Consider the following 19,318-nt stretch of genomic DNA (forward strand, 5'->3'; position numbering starts at 1 on the left):
GCCACAAATATATTTCAGACCATTAAAATATTGTACATAGACCAACAGCAGACAGAAAGTGTGTTGTCATCATTTCCCCCCTTTCTTCCCCGCTCCTTCCTGCATCAGTCACTTCACTGGCTGACAGTCTGCGTCATGGGCTGCATTTCTGCAAACCAGGAATGGGGAAGAGGATCCGTCCCATTTGCTATCAGGGGTGTGGCCAGAGGGGGAACTTTTTTTTTTTAAAAAAAGGAATAAGCACCAGAGAGGTGAAAGCTAGCATTGCCATTTATCTGAAAGCAGAAACCAACCAGGACACCGAGACCAACTAGAAATTTTAGAAATACATCCATTTGAGTCACAGTTCTCATCCTGAGGACATGGATTTTTTCTTGATCAGCTTTGTCTTTCTTTTAACAGTGCCTCACAGTAAGTTTATTTTAACTTCATAAATGATCTTTTGTTTTCAAACTATTTAGGATTCTGCAGTGTGTATATGGGAGGCATGCTGACTACAACTCAATGCCTTCCAGATGTGTTCTAGTTCTAGTCCAACAAATCTGGAAAGCAAAAGGATGCAAGTGTGTGTCCTTTCCAGTTGTATAAGGAATGGGTTTTGATGGTTTGATCTTGATTTGAGATTCTGAGATCTGAACAGTCTTCCTAAATTCTGGAGAAGAGTGGTGATTCAGGCTCAGTATGTGAGTGCCTATGGAAGTGTTTCTCAATCTGTGGGTTGGGACCTCTGGAGGGGTCATGGGGGATGTCAGAGAGGTCACCAAAGATCATCAGAAAACACAGTATTTTCTGGGTTGTTGTAGGTTTTCACAGGCTATATGGCCATATTCTACAGGCATTCTCTCCTGACGTTTTGCCTGCATCTATGGCAAGCATCCTCAGAGGTAGTGACCTCACTACCTCTGAGGATGCTTGCCATAGATGCAGGCAAAACGTCAGGAGAGAATGCCTCTAGACCATGGCCATATAGTCCAAAAAAACCTACAACAACCCAGTGATTCCGACCATGAAAGCCTTCGACAATACAGTATTTTCTGTTGATCATGAGGGTTCCATGTGGGAAGTTTGGCCCAATTTTATTGTTGGTGGGATTCAGAATGTTTTTTGATTTTAGGTGAACTATAAATCCCAGCAACTATAACTCCTAAATGTCAAGGTCTATTTGCCCCAAACTCCACCAGTGTTCACATGTGAGCATATTGAGTATTTATGCCAAGTTTTGTCAAGATCTATCATTATCCACAGTGCTGTCTGGATGTAGGTGAACTACAATTCCAAAACTCAAGGTCAATGCCCACCAAATCCTTTCTGTATTTTCTGTTGGTCAAGGGAATTATGTGTGCCAAGTTTGGTTTAAATCCATCATTGGTGGGATTCAGAATGCTCTTTGATTGTCAGTGAACAATAAATTCCAGCAACTACAACTCCCAAATGACAGAAACAGAATCGATCCCCCCCCCAACCCTACCAGTATTCAAATTTGGGTGTATTGGGTATTTGTGCCAAATTTGGTCCAGTGAATGAAAATACATCCTGTACATCAGATATTTACATTATGATTCATAACAGTAGCAAAATTACAGTTATGAAGCAGCAATGAAAATAATGTTATGGTTGGGGGTCACCACAACATGAACTGTATTAAGCATTAGGAAGGTAGAGGAAGGTAGAAAATCACTGCCTTAAGGGAAGTCAGGTACTTTCCATCTCTCTCCTTCCTTCTCCCTCTTTCTCATTGGTTGGCTGGTTTTCTTTTTTGTTGGGATGAAGGCTGTCAAGGCTTAAATTTCGGATATTTTCTCTCACTCTGTTAGAAAGAAAAGTTGGTCTGCTGAAGAGAAAAATGCATGCTGGTAAACACATGGATCACTTTTAGCTAAATGCTGTTCCATTTTTAATACTGAACTGAGATAGTGATGCATTGAGAAACTGATTCAGGGATAGGCAGCTCATGGACTTCCAGATGTTTTCGGATGGCAACTCTCAATCTCCCTAGCCAGCATGGATGACAGTGGGGATAATAGGAGTTGTAGTACAGGCAGAGCTGGAGAGGCAGAAGTCTCCCATTGTGATATTACCTATTTTAGAAAGGATGTGGCAAAATGCTTGTGAACAAAACAATGCCTTCTCGGTCAAAGATGAAGAATCTCAGTGAGACACAACTGGAATGAACTCTAGGGCTTTTATCTGAGATCAGTTAATGTACATCCATTCCTGCTTAATCATTTAACAGCCCTTTTGGAAAGATCAATATGGCTAAATAAAGCATCTTTCCCTCCCTTCTCCATGCTTCTTAGAGATAAGCTGCAGTTTGTAATTCCTGTTTGTAAATGTCATACACTTGATCACAGAAGGTTTGTGTGTGTGTGTGTGTTGTTATTACTATTACTATTATTATTATTATTGGGGATGCTTTGATTGCATGGCAGAAGGGGGTTGGACTGGATGGCTCTTGTTGGTTTTCCACTGAAACACTGTTAAATTTATGTTGGTCAAAATGTTTGCCCTTGCCTTGAGGAACTGCAAGTTACTTCTGGTGTGAGAGAATTGGTTGTCTGCAGAGATGTTGCCCAAGGGACACCCAGATGTGTTGCCATCCAGTGGGAGGCTTCTCTCATGACCCCACATGGGAAGCTGGAGCTGATAGATGGGAACTCACCCTGTCTCTTTGCCTTTTCCTGCCAAAGTGGTACCTATTTATCTACTCACATTTTCATGTTTTTGACATGCTACATTGGCAGAAGCTAGGGTTAACAGTGGAAGCTCATCTCGTCCCACGGATTTAAACCACCAACCTTCAGGTCAGCAGTTTAGCTGGCACAAGGATTTAACCCATTGCACCACTGCTGCCTGATACATATACTATATATATATATATATATATATATATATATATATATACACACACACACACACACACACACACACCTCCACAAAGCTCCTCTTGTGTGGAGATTTTAATGCTAGAATTGGAGTGGGTGTGAAGGAAGTGAAAGGCACTAACTCTGTACAAGATTGTCAGGTTACATCTGCTGACAAGTCTTCTCAAGTTATACTGTAATCCAGTGGTTCTCAACCTGGGGCCCCCAGATGTTTTTGGCCTACAACTCCCAGAAATCCTAACAGCTGGTAAACTAGCTGGGATTTCTGGGAGTTGTAGGCCAAAAACATCTGGGGACCCCAGGTTGAGAACCACTGTAATCAGAAACAAATCTGGTTTGAGTTTCTTAGAGGTCCTCTCTTTGCATTAATTGCACTGCCTCAATGGAGCCTGAAATGACATAATGCAAGGTGTCCATACTTATGTCACCAACAGGAGAGCTAGTACTATTGATTATATGGCAGTTTCTATATAAATAAAAACATAATGTTAGTTCGTGGGATTAACATAACTCAAAAACCACTGGACAAATTGCCACCAAATTTGGACACAATACACCTATCAGGCCAATAAGTGATCATCACTCATAGAACACTGAAAAACGCAGTGGAAGGGACTTAAAAGCCAAAAAAAGCAAAAAGACACTACAGCACATGGGCAAAATCAAAACAGCAATCCCCCAGCAACCAAAACACACAATAGCATATCCACACTCTCTTCCAGACTACAGCTCCCAGCATCCCCTAAACCAGGCCCTTTAGGAGAAGAGGATGATCCAACTGCACTGTTTCCAAAATGCAAGCTTTCTTCTTGGATTTCTTTGAGAGCATCCCGATCCCTGCATATTTCCAATTTCCTATTGCAACTCCCAGCAATCCTCCAGATAGATAGATTAGATAGAGATAGATAAGTAGGTAGATTGATCGATCAGAAGGACTGCTGGGTGTTACAGTCCAAGAATAGGTAAGGAAGGAAGAATGGGGAGAAAATGGAAGGGAAAGAAGGAAGGGGAGAGGAAGAGAAGGAAGAAAGGAGGGAAGGATAGAAAAAAAGGAAGGGAAGAGAGAGAGAAAGGAGGAGAGAAAGAGGGAGGGAAGGTTAGTCACAGCAACGCTTGGCAGGTACAGCTAGTATATAATATAATATAGAAACATTTCTTGGGGCTCCATGAGAAACTTATGCTTCAAAAAGGTCTCCATGGCTGAAAGAGTTTGAAAACCCCTGGTTTGGATTAAACCAGTCTAGGTACAAGCACAGATTACACATTTTGCAAATACAGAAGGTACTAGTTACCAAAATATGAAAGCAAAAATATGGGGAGATAGTTCCTCAACACATTCAGGACGTAAACATAAAGCTCTCTAATCTACTTCCTCCAGCTGCCATGCCTAATAGATTCAACTGGATGCTTCAGAATCAACTATAGCGTGTTACAAAAAAAAGGAAGTAACAACTACTGAAGATGAAATAGTCTCATGAAGATCACATGTATCAGGCCTATTTGCATAGGAAAAGAACAAAATTATTTTATTCTGTGGCGCAGCTGGCTGGGAGTCAGCTGCATTAAGATCACTACTGACTGAAAGGTCATGAGTTTGAAGCCAGCCCGGGTCGGGGTGAGCTTCTGGCCAATTTGTGTAGCTTGTTGTCAACCTTTGCAACCCGAAAGACAGTTGCATCTGTCAAGTAGGAAAATTAGGTATCACTTATGTGGGGAGGCTAAGTTAACTAATTTACGAGGTCATAAAAATCTCCAGCAAAAGCATGTGGGGGATGAGGAAGTACTTCATCAGTGTTGCAGATGGATGATGAAGCAACAGCTCCCCTGGTTGCCAGAAAAAGTTGGAATGTTAAATAGCCTCTGACTGTCTGTCTATATGTGTTGTGTGTCTATGGCATTGAATGTTTACCATGTATATGTACATTGTAATCCGCCCTGAGTCCCCTATGAGAAGGGCGGAATATAAATACTATAAATAAATAAATAAAATTTGCCAAAATTCCCCGGTTGCCATGGCAGTAGGACTCTGGGAGCTATAGTCTAACCAATTTTTCCAAGCACTAGTGAAGTATTGAGTGGAGAAACAAAGACTTCTATCTAGGTTTTGTTTGCGAAGTAGTTGGAGAATTTGTAAAATAAAGGTGTAGATTTTTTCCCCCCAGAACAATTGAGCACCAAGGCTCACACAGATGGACAAATGACTTCCCTGGATTTACTCATAATTCCTGTTCTAACCAACCACTCTTTCCTTGTCTCATCTTAGAGGTGGCCATCTGAACAGGTAGTGAGTAAGTTCAGGATGTGACTCTTTTACAGTTCTCCATTTGCAGATTGAGGGGAGAAAGTTGCTGAGATTCGATGTGAGTCAGACTTTTACCATTCTTGTTAGTTTAACAATCATACGATAAATATAGAAACAACGAGCCAGCTAAAACACTGGTTTCCTTTCTAATTTTAGCTAGTTAGTGATTTTAGAATCAAAACTCAAAAAAAATGTACAACCAAGAATAAGGAAAAGTACACATATCCTCTATTCAACATGGCCATTGGCCATGATGGTTAAGGACTCTGAGGACCCTTTCACACAGCCAAATAACCCAGAATATCAAGGTAGAAAATCCCACAATATCTGCTTTGAACTGGGTTATTGGAGTCCACACTGCCATATATTCTAGTTCAAAGCAGAAAATGTGGGATTTTATTCAGATGTGTGGAAGGAAGCTTGGAGTTATAGTACAAAAGGAAACTTTTCCAATGTCTGTATAAGAGCCATATTACTTGCTTTGAGACGTTTCCTAGTTTGGTTTATCAATACGATTCAAACAATTATTTTTTGTGTAAGAACACCTTCAGTGAGGAGCAAAAATGGAAAATTATCATACTTGATCAGAGTACAAAATAAGCAGAGATTTATATCTCTCATTCTTGTTGTGTGCCTTATAATAATAATCTAATAATAATTTAATCTTTGGCAACATTAAGGAAAAACAATCACAGGGTTTTCTTGCCATGATTGGTTCAAAAGAGGTGTGCCCTTGCCTTTCTCTAAGGCTGAGAGAATGTGATATGTGAAGATCACCCAAGCAGGGATTTTTGTGCTAGCCTCTAGAATCCTAGTCCAGTGCTCAAACCAGTACACCACTGTTTCTCAACCTACCTAATGTTGCAATCCTTTGATACAGTTCCTCATGTTGTGGTGACCCCCAATATAACATTATTTTTGTTGCTACTTCATAATTGTAATTTTGCTACTGTTACAAATCATAATGTAAATATCTCATATACAGGATGTATTTTCATTCACTGGAGCAAATTTGGCACAAATACCCAATTTGCCCAAATTTGAATACTTGGTGGGGTTGGAGGGGATCGATTTTGTCATTTGGGAGTTGTAGTATAATTTTGGGATTTATAGTTCACCTACAATCAAAGAACCTTCTGAACTCCACCACCGATGGAACTGAACCTAACTTGGCACACAGAACTCTCATGACCAACAGAAAATACAGGATTGGTTTGGTGGGCATTGACCTTGACTTTTGGAGTTGTAGTTCACCTACATCTAGAGAGCATCGTGGGCTCAAACAATGATAGATCTGAACCAAACTTGGCACAAATACTCAATATGCCCAAAAGTGAACACTAGTTGAGTTTGGAGGAAATAGATCTTGACATTTAGAAGTTGCCGGGATTTATAGTTCACCTACAATCAAAGGAGCCCCCGGTGGCACAGTGGGTTAAAGCACTGAACTGCTGAGCTTGTTGACCGAAAAGTTGCAGGTTCGATTCCGGGGAGCGGCGTGAGCTTCCGCTGTCAGCCCTAGCTTCTGACAACCTAGCAGTTTGAAAACATGCAAATGTGAGTAGATCAATAGGTACCGCTCCAGCGGGAAGGTAACGGCACTCCATGCAGTCATGCTGGCCACATGACCTTGGAGGGGTCTATGGACAACGCCGGCTCTTCGGCTTAGAAATTGATATGAGCACCACACCCCAGAGTCAGACATGACTGGACTTAATGTCAGGGGACAACCTTTACCTTACAATCAAAGAGCTTTCTGAACTCCACCAACGATGGAATTGAACCTAACTTGGCACACAGAACTCCCATGACCAACAGAAAATACTGAAAGAGTTTGGTGGGTGTTGACCTTTAGTTTTGGAGTTGTAGTTCACCTACATCCAGAGAGCACTGTGGATCTGGACCAAACTTGGCATAAATACTCAGTATGCCCAAATGTGAACACTGGTGGAGTTTGGGGGAAATAGACTTTGATGTTTGAGAGTTATAGTTGCTGGGATTTATAGTTCACCTACAATCAAGGAGCATTCTGAACCCCACCAACAATAGAATTGGGCCAAACTTCCCACATGCAAGACCAACAGAAAAAAACTGTTTTCTAATGGTCTTTGGCAACTACCCTGACACCCCAGGTTGAAAAACGCTCCACTACACGATGCTGGTTCTTAGGCCCCTTTCTACACTGTCATATAAAATCCAGATTATCTGCTTTGAGTTTGATTATGTGGCAATGTAGATTCATATAATCCAGTTCAAAAAAGGTAATCTGAATTATCTGCTTTGGTAATCTGGATTATAAGGCAGTGTAGAAGGTAAAATATGCCAACCCTTCTACAATATCTATATCTACTTGTATGTTATTCTCCCTCTTAACATGAAGTCATGAAACAGTAACTTGTCTAAACCCTGGAAATGCCCATGATATGATTCAACATCATTGTGTCTGTTGCATAGAATGTGCATTTCCACATAGCCCCCTGAAAAGGAAATACATCAGCAAAAATGAAAAGAGGATGCCAAGTTGCATAAAACTGGCATGTCCTAATGTACATGTAGATATGCACATTTAGAAACCATCACTATCCTTCAAATCAGGAGTAAATAACTGAAGCAAGCCAAGGGACCAGTTTCCTACTCCTGGATTCCTACAAAGGCCATATTGGTTGCCAGAAGTATAAAGAATGAACAAACATGCTCAGTCCATTAAATGGTTAGAAGTTCCTTTCTATTTTAAAAATTGGATTGGATAGATAGATAGATAGATAGATAGATAGATAGATAGGGAGGCCCTGTTCTCAGTCCCACCTCCTTTGCAGGCACAACTGGTGGGGACGAGAGACAGGGCCTTCTCAGTTGTGGTCCCTCATCTATGGAACTCATTCCCCATTTATATATGATCAGCTCCTTCCCTTCTAGCCTTTAGAAAGAAAGTTAAAACATGGCTATGGGACTAAAGTTTTGGAGAGTAAATGCAGTGAAAAATAAAAGAAATGAATGTAGAATCTGTGCAATGATCACTGGAATGACTCTAGACTATGATCCTGGATGGTATGATTTTAATAACTGATGTACTTGTTTAGATGTTTTAAATTTCGGTTTTAACGTTATTGTTTATTTAATTGTATACTGTTTTTATGACATTTAATTAGTGCCAATGTGTAAGGTGGCTCTTAGTCCCCTTCAGTTTTGAGAAGGGCGGGGTACAAATGTGGTAGATAGATAGATAGATAGATAGATAGATAGATAGATAGATAGATAATTTCTTCTCACAGGCTGGATCTACACAACCATATAATTCAGTTTCTCAATCCAGATTATCTGCTTTAAACTGCTTTGAGGCCCCATTTACATTGCCACACAAAATGCAGATTGTTTGCTTTGAACTGGATTATATGGCAGTATAGACACATATAGTCAATTTTTGAAGCAGATAATGTGAGGATCCAGCCCTGGTCTACACTGCTATATAATCCAAATTAACATACCAATAAACTGGATTCAGAAACTGGATTATATGGCAGTGTAGATATGGCCACAGATAAGGATGCAGGCCCCTTCCACAGAGCTGTATAAAATCCACATTGAACTTGATTACATACAGTGTGGACTCAGATAATCCACAATATCCACTTTGAACTGGATTATTTGCCTTGATATTATGGGTTATATGGCTGTGTGGAAGGGCCCTAAGAAAATGGTTTACCTGGGCCCAGATGAGCCATTTCCGCTTTACTTAAAGTCCTTATAGGTGAGAAGCAATTTCAAATTCCTATTCTGCTTTCCCTTCTTTCACCTTTCTTTAAACTTCAGAGAAGACTTGTTTTGTTAGACTTGATCTTCTCACTGATCCTACTTGGTAATGGATTCTTTTCCCAATGTCTCCTTACAGTTTCTGGCCTCCAGTGCTATTCTTGCGACGGAGATACAGACTGCGTGGAAACAGAGATCTGTGAAGAGCATCAAGAACAATGCAGCACTACCATCATGACTGTATTATCCCGTGAGTTTGGAAAGAGGCCATGGCAACGTAATGGGATTGGCATGGGAGGGGGAATGGATTTGGTAGGTCCTGTCTCCATTTGAGAGCTTATAGAAGTTTGGAAAAAGTGTTCTATCCGGACTTTACCCCCTTATTATAAAACGTAAGTTACCACAATAAATTACCATGAAGAAAACATAGGAAAGACCAGAATTTGTGGGGTTATTTATTTATTTATCATGTCAGAAGCAAGTTGAGGGTACAGTTAAAATGCATTTAAAAACCCAGGAGGGAGTTTCTCATCTAATTGCAGCCACTGATTGAGGTGCTGGGTTTTAGCCCGCCACTTTTGGACTCTTGCTTGCTGAGATGTTCCTGCGAGCATCTCTGTAGCTCAGTGGTTCTCAGCCTGTGGGTTCCCAGGTATTTTGGCTTACAACTCCCAGAAATCCCAGCCAGTTTATCACTGAGAAGGCCCTCTCTCTTGTCCCCACCAACCGTACTTGTGATAGTGGTGTAAGTGAAAGGAGGGCCTCTCCGAAAGATCTTAGAGTTTACGCCAGTTCATGGAAGGAGATGTGATCGAGGAGATACCACCAAAGCAGTACCTATTGATCTACTCACATTTGCATGTTTTCGAACTGCTAGGTTGGCAGAAGCTGTGGCTAACAGCAGGAGCTCACCCCACTCCCCATATTTGAACCACCAAACTTTTGGTCAGCAAGTTCAGCAGCTCAGTGGTTTTAACCTGCAGCGCCACCAAGGGGCCCCTTTCTATGTCTTATAATAGCTAATTTTACTGTTTTGCATCTATGTATGTGTGTTGTGCTACTATCATTGTGTGTTCAAGAATTTTACACGGTCTTTCTTTTAACTTCTTCCTTGCTTCTGCCTGCAGGACCAAAAATCTCCACCTACTTCCTGAAGGGCTGTGACGTGAGTGGGAAGCCAAATAATTCAATTTCTCATTTGTCCGGCAACAAAGCCGTATTTCTGACCGAGGAATACTGCGACACCGAGCTTTGCAATGCGAGATCACCAAATGGTTAGTCTATAGCAAGGTTCACTGTTTGGCCAAGTTATAGCATAAAGATGAGATTTCACACTGAAAATAAACCTCTTATATATATATATTTCAAAATAGTAGAAATTGCATGTGAAATTTTGTGCTGCTACATATCCTGCACTGCTGTTTTTTAAAAAAAGGCAAATCAAGGACTCCTAGAACAAATCGAACTTGAAGATAACTGAACAAGGCTGTTGTATATTGGCCATATCATGAAAAAACATGATTCAATAGAAAAGACAATAATGTTTGGTGAAGTAAAAGGCAGTACTTACTTAGGCGATCCCTTGTTGGACAAGTAGGATAGTCTTCCAGGATCAGTATTCTTGTGCATACACAGGTTACTGTGGAGCCTTATTCTTGACCTGCATCTTCTTCCACAGTGAGGGCATTGGTTTCCAGATGGAAGGCAATCTCAGTCGGAGTTGGCTTGACGCACCTTCCTCTTGGCACATTTCTCTCTTTCCCCCTCCATTTGTGCCTCTTCAAATTCTGCAGCATTGCTGGTCACAGCTGACTTCCAGCTGGAGCGGTCAAGGGCCAGGGCTTCCCAGTTCTCAGTATCTATGCCAGAGTTTTAAAGGCTGGCTTTGAGCCCATCTTTAAATCTCTTTTTCTGTCCACCAACATTCCGTTTTCCGTTCTTGAGTTTGGAGTAGAGCAACTGCTTTGGGAGACGGTGGTCGGGCATCCAGACAATGGGGCTGGTCCAGCGGAGTTGATGGCAGATGACCATCACTTTAATGCTGGTGGTCTTTGCTTCTTCCAGCATGCTGAGGTTTGTCCGCCTGTCTTCCCAAGAGATTTGCAGGATTTTCTGGAGGCAGCGCTGGTGGAATCGTCCCAGGAGTTGCATGTGACGTCTGTAGACAGTCCACGTCTCGCAGGCATATAGCAGGGTTGGGAGGACAATAGCTTTATAAACAAGCACCTTGGTATCCCTACGGATGTTCCAATCCTCAAACACTCTCTGCTTCATTTGGGAAAATGCTGCAAAGAGGAAAGCAGTAGGCAAAGAGGAAAGCAGCATTAGATGGATAGCCTCAGACCCTTTATACACCACCATATAATCCATATTATCAAAGCAGGTAATCCACATAATTTGCTTTGAACTGGATTATTTGAGTCTATACTGTCAGATAATCCTGTTCAAAACAGATAATCTGGATTTTATTTGGCAGTGTAGAAAGGGCCTTGATTAGTCCTGAGTCTGCAAAATTTCTGCTTTAGAGTATTGTTTCCATCCATAGTCATATATATGTAGATTACTTTACAAAACCCATGTCTTATTTCATCCATTAGAAAAAAATTAAATGACAACACACATTCTTCCCTTCCTTTGCAGTAGTGGATGTTCTCATAGCTCGAGGTCGTCAGAGAAACATCATGGAATGCTATTCCTGTACCACAGCAGATAAGACCTGTTACAACTCCAGACTGGAATTAATGAAGTGTGCCCGGCTTGAGGAAGACTGTGTGGACATCACATCTTTTACTACAGGTGATCTTGTGCAGACATGGTCAACCATCTGCCTTTCTTCCTAATTGTAGTTTAACAGCCACTGCTGTGGCCTCGAAAGGTAGCTAAAGCTATGCTTGGTTCAAGGCATCAAGTGTTGATGCCTTCACATGAGACCCCTGTTTTGTAGTGTTTCCTCAACTCTTGTCCTCTTGGTGTTTGGGACTTCATCTCCCAGAATCCTTGACAATTGGTCCAGGCAGCTGAGGCTTCTGGGAGTTGAAGTCCAAAACATCTGGAGGCATAGACGGGCTTTACACAGAGTCCATGGGTCATTCTCTGACTTCTGTCATGAAGAACTTGTGCTTCTGGTTGTGTAATGTCATCACCAGTCTGAAATTAGTGATCAGGCTTGTTTCAAAGGACTTTGGGAGGTCTGGACATTTCCATGCAGTAGCTGCAGCAAGACTGAGAGAGGCGTGATAACACTTGACATCAAGGGAACTGAACCAGAATTGAGAGGAAGATTTGATTGCATCCAAAACTGGCAGGGATGAGGGAGAGGGCCTTCTCGGTGGTGGCCCTCCACCTGTGAAATTTCAACTAGTCCAAGTGGCGGCAGCTAGACTACTCACTGGAGCATTATACAGAGAGCATACCATCTCTCCGTTATGTCAGCTGCACTGAGTGCTGGTCCAATTCCGAGCACAATTCAAAATGCTGGTTTTGAACTATAAAGCCCTATATGGCTCCAGCCCAACTTACCTGTCCAAACATATCTCCCTCTATGTGCCACCTCGAAGTTTAAGATCTTCTGGGGAGGCCCTGCTCTTGGCCACACCTTTAGTGCAAATACGCCTGGCGGGGACGAGGGACAGGGCCTTCTCGGTGGTGGCCCACTGCCTGTGGATCTCGCTCCCTAGTGAAATCAGGTCAACAACATCCCTCCTTACCTTCAGGAGGAAATTAAAAATGTGGTTATAGGACCAGGCCTTTAGGTAGCTGGCAAATAATTGACAATGGTAATGATGACGATGTTATGGAAAATGAACTATGGACAGGCTTCCGATTGTGTTGTGCTCGCTGAATTTGTTTCTACATAAGGCTAGACAGGCAGTATTGCACTTTTCATTAATGTACTTTTCATTTTAAAACTAATTTTAAAATTAATTTACTGTATTCTTATATGTAATTACTGTATGTATTATTTATATGTAATGGCTTTGAATTGTGCCGGATGTAAGTCTCTCCCCGAAGGTTGAGAAGGGCGGGGTACAAATGTTTGAAATAAATAAATAAATAAATAGACTTTGGGACTCAGTGCTGTGTTACATTGAGCTTAGCATTGGCACTCTCTAGAGGCCAAAGACTGTAATCACTATCCTTGCCTTCTCTGCTGATAGAGTTTCCTGAAGGTGAACAGCGCATCAAGGGCTGCGGTCAACTTTCCCATTGCCAAGATTCAGAGCCGCTGGGGTTCCACAACCAGAACAGTTTCCACCTTATAAAGTGCTGCAACTCTAGCCGGTGCAACAGTGACATGCAAGGTAAAGCAATCAGATGGTGGTTCGGATTTTAGAGTAAGTCTCATTGCAAGCTCTGGGTTTTAAAAAACTGAAGCCAAATGCAAAGATGGAAGGGTTACAACTATATCTACAATGCATGAAAGTAGCGATTTGGTATTTGAATCTTGAAATTTGTACTTTTCTGCTGGAGAGGTCTCATTTCTGTCTATAGAGAACTCTGAGTACCTAATCAAAACAACAGTTCACAGGATTTTGTAGGATACACACATGGCATCATAGTGCTGAAACTGTGTAGTACAAATGTGTTTTCGATTACTTTAAAATTGGGGAAACTAGCATTCAAGTAGAGGAAAAACAGCAGAAGCAGTGAGCTTCCCACATATGCAAGTTAGACATTTGTAAATTTCTTTATTCACGACTATGTTTTCTCTTAGAATCTCTAGGTCCTCCAGTGTAATTCTGTGATCAATTTCAGATGGAAGTTGACCATAGATTAATCCTAGAGGACCTAGGAACTCATTATATTGGTCACCGGAATCACCACAGATCATGTCAAATCCAGCAGTGCCCATCACCCCATGTCCACACATCACCCAAAGGTTGTGAGCCACTTTGGGTCCCATTTAGGGAGAAAAGCGGGATATAGATAAAGAATTATTATTATTATTATTATTATTATTATTATTACTATTATTATTATTTGAAACACAACAAGACGAGTCCACAGCAGACAAGATCACTCTGCTGGCTGTATTGTGTGTTTTGTGTAGCCATTGAATGCATGCTATTGCTATGTTGGAATCCACCCTGAGTCCCCTCGGGGAGATAGGGCAGAATACAAATAAAGTTCATTATTATTATTATTTGAAACACAACAAGCTGAGTCCTCAGCAAAAAAGATCACTATGCAGGCTGTTGTATTGGATCACACGTCGGACACTTCCCAAGTATCTAGGACTGTGTGATGTATCGGCGAATAATGCGTGCAGATCCCAGTAAGGTGGCCTTCTGTAATTTTCTCAGCACTGATTGTGTTTAAGTGCAGGCCAAGGTCTTTAGGCACTGCACCCAGTGTGCCAGTCACCATTGGGACCACCTTTACTGACTTGTGCCAGAGTCTTTGCAGTTTGATCTTTAAATCCTCATATAATGTCAGCTTTTCCAGTTGTTTCTCTTCAGTGTCTCCTGGGATTGCAATATCAACAATCCATACCTCGTTTTCTAACACAATCGTGAGGTCAGGAGTATTGTGCTCCAAAACTCTGTCTGTCTGAATCTGTATTTTTGTCAGCGCCGATTGTGTTTAAGTGCAGTCCAAGATCTTTAGGCACTGCACACAGTGTGCCGATCACCACTGGGACCACCTTTACTGGCTTGTGCCAAAGCCTTTGCAGTTCAATCTTTAAATCCTCATATCATATCATCTTTTCCAGTTGTTTCTCTTCAATCCTGCTATTGCCTGGGATTGCAACATCGATGATCCATACTATTATTATTATTATTGCCAGAACCTCATCCCAAAGTGGGAAGTGTCGACCGCCCAGCTTCCCCTCATTTTTGCCAATACAACATCAGAAGCCTCCCGTGTTGCTGCTAATTCAGTGGTATTTTAGCCATGGAGCACAGCCAGAAGTAGCTGCACGTTGTGGGGTGGGCTATATGGCTAAACTACAGTTGAACCAGTGTATGCTGCCAAAAATAGCCCCATCTGATGAAGTCGCTAGAGATCCCTAGAGATATGTTCTGTCAGCAATTTTTAACTTTCACTGGGGTCTTTTTGTCCTTCTCTCCAGCAAATATATAATTTCAATCATTTGAATATGGATTCATAGTGTTCAATCTTCCCCCTGCAGACTACAAGGATGCCCCACTGCCCCTGAATGGAGTGACATGCTTCAGTTGCGAGGGGAATGCCACCCACGGTTGCTCCCCGGATGCTGTCTCCAAGATACAATGCCAGGGTCCCATGACCCAGTGTTTAGAAGCATCTGGAATCCATGGTAAGTATTTCTGTGAACAGTTGTGAAAGCTGGATAATGAAGTAAGTTAACTGAAAGAGAATCAACTCATTTGACATGTAGTGTTGGAGAATATACAATATTGTATATACAATGTACAACTCAAGCTTGTACTCCCTCTAGAGGTCAAGATGACTAAATGGAGACTATTGCAATTCGGACAGATTATGAGACAACAGAAGTTATTAGGGAAAAATCATAATGTTTACTAAGGCAGAAAGCAGTAGGAAAGGAGGTAGTTAGACGCCATAGTTTGAGTTTGCAAGTCCTTAGCAGCACTATTGATAAGAAGCCACTACCTTCTTAGCCAACTAGTTACATTTTGCACATTCTTGTAACTTTTGTAGTTGTATTTATCCTTGTCCCCATTCTTGGAATCCATTCTATAGAACCAAATCCATCTATATAAATTGACTTCAGGATGAAAGGGCAATGTAACAGAAGATCATTATTGTTTCCCTAAATCAGAGTTGAATCATTAAATTGCCCCAAGTCCCTTCACCCTAGAGTCAGTCTATTTTTTATTGTTTCTTCAGAAGTTAGGACTTTAAGCCAGTGGTTCTCAACCTTCCTAATGACATGACCCCTTAACATGAGTTCCTCATGTTGTGGTGACTCTCAACCATAACATTATTTTCATTGTGACTTCACAACTGTAATTTTGCTACTGTTTTGAATTGTAATGTAAATATCTGTTATGCAGGATATATTTACATTCACTGGACCAAATTTGACACAAATACCCGATACGCCCAAATTTGAATACTGGTGGGGTTGAGGGAGGGGGCAGGTTGATTCTGTCATTTGGGAGTAGTAGTTACTGGGATTTATAGTTCACCTACAATCAAAGAGCATTCTGAACTCCACCAATGATGGAATTGAGCCAAACCTGGCACACAGAACTCCCATGACCAACAGAAAATAGTGGAAGGGTTTGGTGGCCATTGACCTTGAGTTTGGGAGTTGTAGTTCACCTACATTCAGAGAGCACTGTAAACTCCAACAATGATGGATCTGGACCAAACTTAGCACAAATACTCAGTATGCACAAATGTGAAAACTGGTGGTTTGGGGAAAATAGACCTTGACATTTTGGAGTTGTAGTTGCTGAAATTTATAGTTCACCTACAATCAAAGAGCATTCTGAACCCCACCGATAGAATTGGGCCAAACTTCCCACACAGAACCCCTCGACCAACCAAAATACTGTGTTTTCTGATGGTTTTTGGTGACCTCTCTGATATCTCCTTACAACACTCCCCCCCCCCCCTCGGGGTCCCAACCCCCAGGTTGAGAAAAGAAAAGTCTAAATGAACATTAAACTGGCAGTAAAACCTGGTTGATTGTTGAAAAACTACTGTAGAAGGTGCTGGACTCCTCTTCATTAGAGATGTTTATACAAAGGTTGGATGGCGACCTCTCAGGGATGCTCTAGCAGTGGATTCATGCATTGCTTGGATGTTGAACTTGATGTCCCTTGGCATGTCACAGTTCTCTTGATTCTGTATGTACTTTTGGGACAGTCAACATTATGGTCTATTACTTTAAAGTTCAGCCTAAGTCTCAAAAGAGATTCAGTCCTCCCTTCCCTGAAAATGTCAGTTACCAGCAACCACTGTCTGTATGGTCTTGAAAGGGGACCCAGACCATCTAAGATATTTGCAAAGGAGTACTTGATCCCAAAAAAATGGTCCTCCAGATGTGCTAGGCATTAGTTCACAAAATTCCTGACTATTGGTAAATCTGGCTGTTGCTTCTAAAAGCTAAAATCCAAAACACCTAGAAAAATCAAAGTTTGGGAACTACTGGGTTGAGAACATTATCCTTATATCTCCTTCTCAAGTTCTATAACTGTTTTTCCCTTTTTCAGGCATCTCAGGAGAGAACTCAGTTGTCAAAGGTTGTGCATCCCCATCTTGGTGTGAAAGTCCTTACACTACTGTCCACAAGAACTTGGGTGCCATACACAGCCGCTGCTGCTCCGGTAACCTCTGCAATAACTGGATCATTAATGGGACACTGAAGCCATCACCAAGGAGCCAAGCTACACACACAGTCCAAGCCCAACAGACTTTGCTCTCAACAGTTCTACTGCTCTGTGTTACCTTCCTTCTCTGCTCAGGGAGCTCTTGACCTCTGGTGATAAATCAGGACTGAATCATAGCCATGGACTTAGCTGGACTCAGACTTGAGACTTCTCCCCATAATCCCTTGTACGAACATGCAGCTGTGAAAAACCGTGGGATATAACAAAGGAGATCCACTGAGTATATGAAGAGCGTATTCTTCACTTCATTGGGGATTTGTGGCCATGCAGAAGGCCGTGGGGAAAAGAGCACAGCTTGCCAGTAACATACAATTACTAATTACTGCCCCAAGTCATAAAATCACATTTCAAAAGTCGCATGACAAGTCAGAGTGTATTGGCATAATGAGCCACGATTTCCTGTTATATGCAAAAGTCATCTTTTTGGGAGGAAGTATTTTGATGCATATTTTTAAAGTTAAAAATGTTATGTCATTGTTATTCTTAAGTATGGCCTTCAATGGCTTGCCGAGGAAACTTTCAGTTAGCTGACTAAGGTGTTCATCTCTATCTACGATATTAATTCAAGATGTCAGATAGGGAACATGAGAACAGAAACTACCACTAAACCTTCCTCATTTGCTGGAGTTAGGAGTGCAGGATCTCAATCAAAGTGGGGAAAGTTTTGAAGTACGTTTTTGACTTGAGAAAACATCTCTCTCTGCTTAGTCCTTTCCTGGAAGTTGACCATAGAATTGCACTAGAGGACCTAGAGATTCTTAGGGCCTTTCCGCATAGCCCTATATCCCAGAATATCATGGCAGAAAATCCCACATCTGTTCAGAACTGGGTTATCTGAGTCCACACTCAGATAATGTGGGGTTTTCTGCCTTGATATTCTGGAATATAGGACTGTGTAGAAGGGCCCTTAGAGGGGAGTTCTCTATCCAATGGCTGCTTAAATATGTTCTCCCTAGGAATGTCTTGGCCATCCAGCATGACCATATTATTATCATTTTCCAGCAAGTGTTGACCATAGAGCCACACTGGAGGACCTAGACATTCCTAAAGAGAACCTTTTCATCCAATCTGCAAATAATCAATTTCATAAAAGTAAAATCCACAAATATGGAGAGTCAACTATTTACAGCTCCTTTAAAGATGAAATTAGAATGAGGAACTTTACTTTCCTACTACCGTGAGAGTCAGTGGCTACTTATCTGGAAGTTACAGAATTAAGGCGGACATACTGAGCAACTCCCTATCTAGATACAACTTTTGCCAATTTCTTTTTTTTAAAAAAACGCTGAAAAGATATCCAAAACACAAACAGGCTGCAATATTATTTATTTTTATCTATTCCTATGAAGGGTTGTTTTGCAAAAACCCCAGGTAAATAAAAAGATCCTGCCAGGAAACTCCTTTAACATCCACTTAAGTTCTGATGCCCCAAGGTTTGATGGGATGTCCTTTTTTTGGAGTATCGTTTTATATATGAGCCTTATTTATGTTAATAAACTATTTTTATAATATTGAAAATAAACTCTATTGAATGTGCTATGTTCTAGGTCAGCATTTCTTAACATGGGGGTTGGGACCCCTGGAGGGGTCACGAGGGGGTTCCAGACGGATTGCCAAAAACCATCAGAAAACACAGTATTTTCTGTTGCTCACAGGAGTTTGTGTGGGAAGTTTGGCCCAATTCTATCATTGGTGGGGTTCAGAATGCTCTGATTGTAGACTAACTATAAATCCCAGCAACTACAACTCCCAAATGTCAAGGTCTATTTTCCCCAAACTCCACCAGTGTTCACATTGGGGTATATTGAGTATTTGTGCCAAGGTTGGTCCTGATCCATCATTTTTTGAGTCCACAGTGCTCTCTGGATGTATGTAGGTGAACTCAAGATCAATGCCCACCAAACCCTCCCAGTATTTTCCGTTGGTCATGGGAGTTTTGTGTGCCAAGATTGGTTCAGTTCCATCGTTGGTGGACTTCAGAATGCTCTTTGAGTGTAGGTGAACTATAAATCCCAGCAACTACAACTCCCAAATGACAA

At 41.4% G+C, this 19,318-nt stretch overlaps 1 protein-coding gene across 1 annotated transcript; it reads left to right on the forward strand.

Annotated features, from left to right (window-relative positions):
- Nucleotides 1-224: 224 nt before the first annotated feature.
- LOC132780169 (urokinase plasminogen activator surface receptor-like) lies at nucleotides 225-18,816 on the forward strand. Its single transcript, XM_067460832.1, has 7 exons — nucleotides 225-411; nucleotides 9,074-9,184; nucleotides 10,062-10,208; nucleotides 11,575-11,730; nucleotides 13,092-13,235; nucleotides 15,068-15,214; nucleotides 17,103-18,816. The coding sequence occupies exons 1-7, from the start codon at nucleotides 363-365 to the stop codon at nucleotides 17,363-17,365; spliced, it is 1,017 nt and encodes a 338-aa protein (XP_067316933.1). The 5' UTR covers nucleotides 225-362; the 3' UTR covers nucleotides 17,366-18,816.
- The last annotated feature ends 502 nt before the right edge of the window (nucleotides 18,817-19,318 follow it).

Source organism: Anolis sagrei, chromosome X (genome assembly GCF_037176765.1).
Source record: "Anolis sagrei isolate rAnoSag1 chromosome X, rAnoSag1.mat, whole genome shotgun sequence".
NCBI lineage: Eukaryota > Metazoa > Chordata > Lepidosauria > Squamata > Dactyloidae > Anolis > Anolis sagrei.

Excerpts from the sequence above, each read along its gene's own strand:
- LOC132780169 (XM_067460832.1), top strand. The coding sequence starts at position 363 with ATGGATTTTTTCTTGATCAGCTTTGTCTTTCTTTTAACAGTGCCTCAC. Across the intron at positions 412-9,073 it reads TCTTTTAACAGTGCCTCACA|TTTCTGGCCTCCAGTGCTAT; the intron begins GTAAGTTTATTT and ends GTCTCCTTACAG. Across the intron at positions 11,731-13,091 it reads CATCACATCTTTTACTACAG|AGTTTCCTGAAGGTGAACAG; the intron begins GTGATCTTGTGC and ends CTCTGCTGATAG.